This window comes from Bison bison, unplaced genomic scaffold (assembly GCF_000754665.1).
Source record: "Bison bison bison isolate TAMUID 2011002044 unplaced genomic scaffold, Bison_UMD1.0 scf7180017864043, whole genome shotgun sequence".
In the NCBI taxonomy this organism is placed as follows: Eukaryota; Metazoa; Chordata; class Mammalia; order Artiodactyla; family Bovidae; genus Bison; species Bison bison.
This window is the reverse complement of record NW_011494615.1, coordinates 5468680-5478984: the sequence shown is the minus strand read 5'-3', so window position 1 is coordinate 5478984 and position 10305 is coordinate 5468680. Positions and strand designations below refer to the sequence as shown.

The following is a 10305-nucleotide window of genomic DNA, read 5'->3' as shown; positions in this document are numbered from 1 at the left end:
TCAAGGGCCAAGCATTTCTCAGACATTCAGTACCATACTTTCCATGGGAAGTACAGGCTATACGTCAGATCCATCTTTTTTCTATTCAGAGTTTACTGGAGGAGCCAGGAACATTTTGATCAGGACTCTGTACATGTGTGTGTAAACACATGGTGTGTAAGTGCCAGCCTAGGTGTATAAGTGTGTAAAGACGTTATCTGTATTTTACAGTTTGCAGCAGTTTAGAGGAAGGTTCCAGAGAAGGCAATGGCACCCCACTCCAGTACCCTTGCCTGGAAAATCCCATGGATGGAGGAGCCTGGTAGGCTGCAGTCCATGGGGTCGCGAAGAGTCGGACACGACTGAGCGACTTCACTTTCACTTTTCACTTTCATGCATTGGAGAAGGAAATGGCAACCTACTCCAGTATTCTTGCCTGGAGAACCCCAGAGACAGAGGAGCCTGGTGGGCTGCTGTCTATGGGGTTGCAGAGTCAGACAAGACTGAAGCGACTTAGCAGCAGCAGCAGAGGAAGGTTCACTATACATGAACTATTTATAGTATTTACTATAAATACTACATAGGGTATTTTCCTATACGTACAGTAGTTTTGGAGGGAGACAGATTATGGTGACTTGGTTCATTCCATCTGCAGCTTGGCCTCCTGTAGGCAGCAGAACTAGACCCAGTTTCTGCAGGCTCCCTTCGTTGCTTCTAGATCCACCTTGAGGAGCAGCAGTCATGTTAGCACTTGTAACTTGGAGGAAGTTGAAGGCCAGAGCCTGTTTGCAATGAATCTTCTTGGTGAAGTTCCTGTGTCTGATTAATCTTAAGATTTCTGCTACTGGGGAGGCTGTGAGCGTATCACTATGTCTCTAGGAAAAATGGAATTGAGGTACAGAGTAGAAAGAGAAGTTGTAGTTTGTTGGTTGAAGCTGTTTGGTTTCCAGACTTAAATGCTAGAATACTGAATTTGTAAGGTGGTGTCTCATTTAAAAGAGAATCAAAAGGACAGGATGAAAGTGGAAACTATAAAATATGTAAAGAAGAATGTAGGACTTTCTTTTATAAATAAGAAATATCAATTGTCAATGTGCTTCCCCAGGTGTCTCAGCAGAATCCACTTGCCAATGCAGGAGACGAAAGAGACATGGGTCCAATCCCTGGGTCAGGAAGTGCCTGGAGGGGGTCATGGCAACCTACTCCAGTATTCTTGCCTGGATAATCCCATGGGCAGAGGAGTCTGGCCGGCTACAGTCCATGGGGTTGCAGAGTCGGACGCAACTGAGCACATAAAGCTGTGTCAATGTTGTAACTGAATATTTTCCCATGTGAAGGGAACAGGGCCACTTCGACTTCTCTAATATGTGTGACTATTAAAATATTTTCGACAAATGTTACACATAAAGCATTTCATCCTGTTGTGCACAGCCACATTTCTTTGTTAAGATGTATGCATGTTGATGACCATCTTTCCATTATTCAGGGTGAAATTCAAAGATGTCCCTTGATGCTCCTCTGCATTTAGTAGAACTGAATTCTTCATTTGTGTGTATGTTGGGGGAGGAAGTGGGGAGTGATTAAGCTGAACTGTTTGGAAGAAAAGTATATATTTGGTTTCAAGAAACTGGCAGCGGGAATAAACCACTGAAAATACTTCTAGATCAAAAAGATAAAAAAACGCAATAAAGCACGCTCATCTTTTTTTAAGCTTCAGGTGAGAGAAAAACTAAAATTGGAACCAGTTGAGTAAGACATTTTGGTAGTCTGATGCAATGGTGTTTCACCCAGCTGTTATTTTTTCATCATTAAGTTGTGTCTGACTCTCTGCGACCCCATGACGGTAGCCCGCCAGGCTCCTCTGTCCATGGGATTCTCCAAGCAAGAACACTGGGGTGGGTTACCATGCCCTCCTCCAGGGCATCTTGTAGGGATCAAACTCACGTCTCCTGTGCATTGGCAGGCAGATTCTTTACCACCTGAGCCACCAGGGAAGTCCCTGTGCTCAGCCATACTGCCTCTCCATTCATGAGCTTTGTCTAATCAGAAACAGTGAGGAGTTGGTTCAGACTTTTGAAAGGATTGACTAGGGGATCCCAAGACAGACTGGAAATGCCACTGCTGTCCTCCACACGTGAGCAATGAGTGCCACAGTAGATACCTGCTATACATTGTGGGAAGACACTATTTTTCTTTTTTTAATCAAGAAGAAACATTAGATTTGTTTTCTCTGCTTTTTGGTAATGATAAACAGGTAGAAATAACTCATGGACTAAAATCTTCCAGGAAAAATAATGTGGGCATGTAGCGGTTGCTTCAGCAGCACATACGCTAAAAAATGCAGGCAAGTATAATGCGTGGCCATGAGATACATAGTAAACTCTAGTTATCGTTCATTTAATAAATACTGTGACCTTTTGCAGCTTGGAGGAGTTTTTCTTAGAGTTACATCCTCATCTTGATCCACTGAAAGTAATTCATCACCGTTTTAAATGAAGGTCCATACCATATTACTGCAGTTTCATTCATTTTGTGGCTAAGAAATAATATTGCTATGATGTTAAATTAGTGGTTAAAAGGATTTTTAAAAGCTTTAATATAACAGTGCATTACTGGTAATTTTTAGTGCAGTCACATGTAATATTTCAGTCATAAACTACAGTTTGCATGAGTTTAAACTTAAAATTACTTCTTACCTCTAGATAAGTCTCTATAAAGTCAACCTGGAAAAATCTTATTATGTTTATTTTATTCCTTTTATGCAAACTTCAAATGGTTACTTTATAATCTTTCAAAACACTTTTGGTAAGTCAAGAAATGATTAGTTATTTGTACTATTAATTTCTAATGTTCGAATACAAATTTTTTTGAACACAGTTGTGGATGATACCCTTTGCATAATTTATATCAGAGTAACAAATATCATTGCTCTCAATAATATTTACATTATTGATTCAGACAAGCTCCTTTGACTACCCCTGCTTAAGTGATGGATGTGTTTTTCCTGAATATGTCCTGCTATGAAATAAAAATAAACCAGCACTATGAAGAAATGCAAATGAAGTTTCAAAAATAATGGTTAAATAGCTCTTGTGTAACTGTGATGACACTTTAAACTGAGAAGTTCCCAAACCTAAAAAAGTTAAAATTCCCATTTCCACCTCTTTTTCTCCAGTGTGAATACCTTTTCTTTAATGACACCATTAGTTTTGGTCAGCTTGCAGTCAAACATAAATCTGATTTTTAAAGATGTTCCTAATGTTCTGAATTTGAATTTATGTTCCTACTAACTCAACTCTATTCTGTTCTATTATACAATTTAAACATTTATGAATTTATGACCACAGATCTTAGTGATTCTTTGATCTGTCCCTGAATTACTGTGACTTATATATAGCTGTGCTAAATTTTCATTTGTTCATACACTGAGTCATTTATTCACCCAACCAAATGCCTCCCAATGCCAGGCATGGTTCTAGGCACCAAGGATACACTATTTAAAAAAGCAAGATCCCTACCCACATGGAACTTGCAGTCCATCTCTGGTTAGTATGCTGAAATCTCACTCTAAATATTTTTCTCCTTAAAAAGCACTTTACATGCGTGCTCAGTCGCTTCAGTCATGTCCAACTCTTTGCGACCCTCTGGACTTTAGCCCACCAGGCTCCTCTGTCCATGGGATTCTCCAGGCAAGAATACTGGAGTGGGTTGCCATTTCCTTATCCAAAAGGAGAATTGAGTCTGAAGCAAATTCATCTTATGTTCATGAGTGCCATTTCATTTATAAATGAATATTTACAGATGATTAGTGTTCTTGCCTGGAGAATCCCAGGGACGGGGGAGCCTGGTGGGCTGCCGTCTATGGGGTCGCACAGAGTTGGACACGACTGAAGCAACTTAGTAGCAGCAGCAGCAACAACAAATACAAGAAATAGATCTGTATGTTTAGCCATTGTCCAATCATTTCACTGACTGGAGTTCATCAGATGTTCAGAGCTCAGAGCTATTCAGATCAGATCAGATCAGTTGCTCAGTCGTGTCCGACTCTTTGCGACCCCATGAATCGCAGCACGCCAGGCCTCCCTGTCCATCACCCACTCCCGGAGTTCACTCAGACTCACGTCCATCGAGTCAGTGATGCCATCCAGCCATCTCATCCTCTGTCGTCCCCTTCTCCTCTTGCCCCCAATTCCTCCCAGTATCAGAGTCTTTTCCAATGAGTCAACTCTTCGCATGAGGTGGCCAAAGTACTGGAGTTTCAGCTTTAGCATCATTCCTTCCAAAGAAATCCCAGGGCTGATCTCCTTCAGAATGGACCGGTTGGATCTCCTTGCAGTCCAAGGGACTCTCAAGAGTCTTCTCCAACACCACAGTTCAAAAGCATCAATTCTTTGGTGCTCAGCCTTCTTCACAGTCCAACTCTCACATCCATACATGACCACAGGAAAAACCATAGCGTTTACTAGATGGACCTTTTTTGGCAAAGTAATGTCTCTGCTTTTGAAAATCCTATCTAGGTTGGTCATAACTTTCCTTCCAAGGAGTAAGCGTCTTTTAATTTCATGGCGCAGTCACCATCTGTGGTGATTTTGGAGCCCAGAAAAATAAAGTCTGACACTGTTTCCACTGTTTCCCCATCTATTTCCCATGAAGTGATCGGACCGGATGCCATGATCTTTGTTTTCTGAATGTTGAGCTTTAAGCCAACTTTTTCACTCTCCACTTGCTATTAGGAGAGGATTAATTAGCATTGCTACTATTAGCATTTGTGTTCAAGTTAATATCTTAATTTTCCTTGTTACATAAAAATATGTATATAACAATGTCTGAGTGGTTGAAAATGTTGGGAAGCTTTAAAAAAAACTCCTAGAGAATTGTTCTCATTTACAGTGACCTGTAGCTATTCAGGCTATTATAATATTGTCAGACTTTATAGTGTTATAAGTGATTGAAGGGCCCTGTGACTGGGCTCCACCAAAATATATTTAATTTCTTTACTGTCAATGATCTTTTCATTATAAAGTGCAAATTTACTCCGTCTCCTTAGTGCTCTGATCTTAAAATGTCATATCCGCACATCCAGACAGCTGTATCTTATTCTATGTTAATTCTGGTGGATAACATTTACATTAATATTGAAGATGATATGATGCAGGTTTTCTGTGCTTTATCCTGAGGTGTGAGGCCCTCCAGCCGACTGAGTACAATGTAAGCAGAGAGAGACTGTTCACTTCTCTGTAAGGAAGTAAGCAGGCTGTTTGATGCCTGTGGCTTAGTGGGAAAATATATAAACTGGAGTCAAGAGTCACTTGAGGGATAGTTTCCTTATCTGTAAAGAGGCAAAAAAAAAAAAAATTTTTTTGTTTCTCCTACATCAAAGTTTTATTGCAAAGACCAAATAAAAGAATGCAGAAATTACATCTGATTCCAGAAGCTATAACTGGTATTATTTCAGTTTTCTGGTTTTGTCTGCTCCCCAGTATTATAATAATTGATGAAGGAGTTTTTAAGGAAACAATATTTCTCAACAAGATTTGAATTATACACTTAAACTGCTCCTTTGTTTTTAAAGTGTTGTTTGCTTATTTTGGAGCTATAAGGAAACAATGAGATTCTCTTATTTACTAGCCATTCATATTAAACAACCGATGCAGTGATTTGGCTTCCTGAACGCATACTGAACCCAGGGGGGCACAGAAAACCCATGTGGCTTCAGAAGTAATACATCAGACCTGAAAGACACGTTTTGAGAGCCATCAATTACAACTGCTTCTATACTAGAAATGGACGTTTTAGTCCTCTGTGATTAACCAACGCACAAGCCATTCACCAAGTTCTCTGGTGTGCAGGGACGCTGGTGAGAAATGAACAGGGTACTGGAGCCCTTTCCTGTAATAATACAAGATGATTAAGAGGATCTTTAAAAAGTCAATTGACTAATCAATACCATGTAACTGCTTGCAACATTTTCCCCATGCTAATCAGGAATTAAGTTGTTTAAGCTAAACATCTCCAGTTTCCCCCAGTTACTCAACTGATTTACAAGACATGGTCGAGGATGTCAGGCTGCTGGAGCCAGATTCCAGGGCATCTGTCATTAAAGAAAGATGGAAAAAATTCATAGACAGCCCTCTCTCACTGGACATTCAGAAAGCTCTCGAAAGGGAAAACATAATAGGAAGTATTCTCCTAGTTTTAATGTAGTAATCCCAAATTCTAAACATATATAGAGAATAAGGGTAGGGGCTTAATGAAATTCAGGACTGACAGAGGTCAAAATAACTATAGAAAATAGAAAATACACACTATATATTTGCAGGCCTTTAAAATTTTGTTTTAACTTCTACCATGGTGAACAAACAAAGCAAAGGTATCCTAACAACACATGTGAAGTGACAAAGTATTACCTCCCTATATATTGCCAGCAATTCTAGTCTCAAAACCATGTGTAAACTTTTTCTTGAATGCCACTGTGGGGGAAAAAAAAAAAACACTAAGAAATAACTTTAAACAGGGGAAAAAACTTTTTTTATTGATATGTTTTACTTTGCTGGCAGACCAGAGCAAAGGTTTTGTGAACATTTAAAAGATGAAAAAGGTGAAGAATCCCAGAAGCGGTTTATCTTGAAGCGAGATAACTCTAGTATTGATAAAGAAGACACTCAGGTTGGTTCTCAAGTTTGAGAGTGGTGACGTTGTCGTTTTGGAAGGTGGGCTGCCTGATGTTCTTGTCGTTCTTCTGTTGTCCCTGCTCCCCCTCCCAAATCTCCCCCGCCTCTGAAAAGAACCCCCTCCCCCAACCTCCTGCCCCCCACCCCTACCTACCCCTTTGGCATTTGGTGGGTAGCAAAAGACCACGTCATGGTTGCTTCAGCGCTGGCTCTGTGTTGGGCTGCATGGGTGGTGCTTGGCGCAGGCTCTGCTGCATGCCTGGGGGGGTCGGGGTGCCGCAGGCTCTGAGCTGATGGGAAGAGCTTTGTCAGTCGCATTTCCAGGTGTCTGTGTAACTCTGGCAGTCGTTCCCCTCCCTACAGCTTTATCCTTCCGCTCTGCACACATTGCGCTGGATTGTCAATACGGACCGCTGATCAACTGATGTAGCTGTAAACAACAATCCTTGTTATGGTGAGGCCAGGTGGATTTTGCAAACTCTCCCAAAATAAGTCTTCGCAACAAAGAATCAGTTTCTGTTGTAGTCCCCCACCCCTTCCTGTGTTTTAACTTCCATGTCAGTTGTTTGCTTGTTTTGCACGAACTGTAGCGGAACTTCCTCCTTCCCTGTTTTTTGCTTGTAACAAAACATTACATGGTTCTAGAATAGCTTTATTCACGGGAACTCGACAAGGCTAGAGAGACTTTTCTCCCTGTGGAGGGGGTGGGTTCCAGGGTGATGAAGAAGAAAACTAAGTAAATGGCAAAAGAAAACACATTTTCAGTGATAAGGAGAACCATAGAAAGTCATACAAATGCCATTACAATTACGCTTCCTGTCCCTGACAATGAAAATAGAGCTTTTATGAAAATGACTGCTTTAGAATGCTGAAAGGTAAGACAATCTGCATCACACTCAAGTTATTATTTTAATTACCCACAGTGAGTCACTGTGAGCCAGTATGTGCATCTCTGACACTTTAAAAAAAAGGCAACAACAAAAAAAACTGTCCATCATCTGTATCTCATTTCCTCCCACCACCACCACCCCTGAACCACACCATGGCTTGAGTTGACTTTGACACATGTGCCTGTGTCGTGTACTTAGTGGATGTCTGTTGAATGGATGGATGCATGCGGTTAGTGCAGGGTGTTTGGGAGAGGAATGGCAGGGATAAGATGCAAAAGCGATAGAAACACAGGAAGTGACTCCAATAGAAGGCGGAGGAAGAGCAGGCCTCATGCTGGGTTCTTTGAATTGTTAGTTTTCTGGATTTTGACCCTAATCCACAGACAGGCTTTTAGAATTCAGTTCTTCCTTTTATCCCAGCTGCGATTCACAGAATAAGTCACTGAGTGAATAAAAACGCAAATTAGGATGCAGAGAAATGGCATCCACATCTTCCTTTCTGCCCCTTCTTGCCCTGTTTCTCTGACCACAAGTTTTCAAAGCCATTTATTCTCGTGGCCACCTTGGCCTCGCCACTTCCTCTTTTCTCACCACCATTCCGCCTCCTCCTGGGGCGTCACATCTTTGCTAAGGAGACAGAACCCATCACAGAGCAACCGGGCTGAATGCCTGAGGCACATTCAGAACTTACCTTCCAGAAACACCGAGCTATTTGCATCCAACAAGGAAACAGCCAGGAGTAGGAGCACCCCTGCCATCACAAGGCACACACCCCACACACATCACCCACCACGACTTCCTCGGGGACCAGAGGGAGTGAGACTTGTCAAGCCCCATTTATTTAAGCGAACATTTATTACTCTCAGCTGACAGTTTTTCTTGACTGCAGATTTCCAACGGCTCACCTTGGGTAACCCTCCTGATTTCTCTTTTCTGTTCAGCAAAACAGAATGCATCCATTTAGAGATGACAGACGAAGTAAATCAATTGAAGAGAGAGAAGAGGAGTATCAGAGAGTGAGGGAGAGAATATTTGCACATGATGTGAGTAGTTGTTTTCATTGCCTCTTGAGTGCGGTCCCTCCGTCAGCAGTAAGGCAGCCTCGTTCCCCAGACAGGAAGCTGATAGGAATGAGGGAAGCTGGAGGCAGGGAGCTGCCGAAGGGCAGGAGACCAGAGGTGCTTCTGGAAGAGGACCTGATTCAGGGAAGTGATGGAAAAGGAGCCAGAGGTTTGTGTGTGTTCCCAAATATCGAAGTACTATTTGGGGTCAATAAAATAGACCTTAAATATGGAGAGAGGTTGCCAGCTTTGCAGAAAGCTCCTCAGATTTATATTAGCCAACAGATACCACGTGGTTTTCTTCTTCAGACCCACATTGTGCAGAAGAAAGAATTCCAAAACAAGAGAAGAGTCAATTGAGCATACACACACAGAATTTTCTGCATTCTTAGCAAGTATGGACACTTTATTATATCAAAGGTAATAAAGATACTCATCCCCTCCCCCACCCCATTTTCAGATAAAATTTGTTCCATGACCCATTTTCAAGGGAATGATCAGAAAACAATTTCTTTTGTTCATATCCCAACAAAGAAAATGTGGTTGGGATTATTGTTTTTTTATTCTTTTGCTCACTGTGGCCAAAATTAAATGTGGTTAAATTCTATACAAATTAAAAGGTGAAAAAAAGCTGAATTTAGATGCAATGGAATGGAAAAGACAAGCTGTTTCCATAGGCTTTCCCTTCTATGGGTGCATTTGGCAGCCTCTAGAAAATGCTGTGGGTTTTTCCCTCTGCAGAGATACAGCCATGAAGCCATGAGCACCTTTGTGTAGATTCTCTGTGGCCAACACCTCTGTCTTTCCTAAGTCAGATGGGCATCTGACCTCCTCTGTGATTTGTTCTCATGATTTGTTCCTTAAAAAGCCATCTAGACACCTAGGCATCCATGCTTAACATGCAAGGGGCCTGCTGTCCCCAGAGGTTTTAAGCCCAAGCTAGCCTCCCTGATCTTCCACCTTCTGCTGAATCCTTTAATATGAGCTACAGAGGAAGTGACACTCTGCACTTCTTTCACACGCATGTGGGTTTCTGCCATCTGCTGTAGAACCTCTCTGCCTTTCTTAGACACATTAAAATACAATTGTGAATTGAATAGCCTGGTCCAAAGCTTGCAGAGTAGGAGAGTGTGAGAGAAGGAGATGAGGTAGCCATTGTTGAATGATGTCCAGGGGCAATTCTAGCAGATTCTAGAAAATCCTTTTAATTATGGTCAGAATTCTTGATGGTGCAAAGGACAGCCTGACACATGGTAGACCTTTCCTTGTGTTTGCTGGATATAAGAATGCAGTAATGAGAGGCTCTGTTCTAGTCATAATCCTGTAATAAACCTATCTTGGACTGGAGATAGAATATTCCTGTCTGATGACCTTCAAGATGAGAAATTTTTCTGAAAGACAGTTTATTCTCTATTCTCTTTTTTTCTCTCTCTTTTATACACACACACATACAACACACACAAACACACATTCTTCCTCTTAGTATAATTCTGACAAGCCATATAGTTTATGAATGAGTTGTTACATTGTAAAGCAAAGAGTAGTCACCCACATAATGTACAAACAACATTATGCTTTTCTTCTCTGTCACATTGCCAAACACTCAAGTGCCGGTTGACAGCAAGTAGCATCACTGATGCATGCCTGTGATGGGGGTGACATTTGCCCTGCTGGCCTTCATTTTTGTATTTTCATGCCCGTAGG

At 41.4% G+C, this 10305-nt stretch overlaps 1 protein-coding gene across 2 annotated transcripts in view; it reads left to right on the top strand.

Annotated features, from left to right (window-relative positions):
• The window catches only part of ARPP21 (cAMP-regulated phosphoprotein, 21kDa), a 163863-nt gene that overhangs the window by 65341 nt on the left and 88217 nt on the right, over positions 1 to 10305 (top strand). The window contains exons 10-11 of one of the 2 annotated variants that reach the window (XM_010835535.1): positions 6537 to 6645; positions 8482 to 8583. In XM_010835535.1, coding sequence (XP_010833837.1) covers positions 6537 to 6645; positions 8482 to 8583 — 211 coding nt within the window. The remainder of the gene's footprint in view (positions 1 to 6536; positions 6646 to 8481; positions 8584 to 10305) is intronic. The other variant, XM_010835537.1, reaches the window with a different exon arrangement.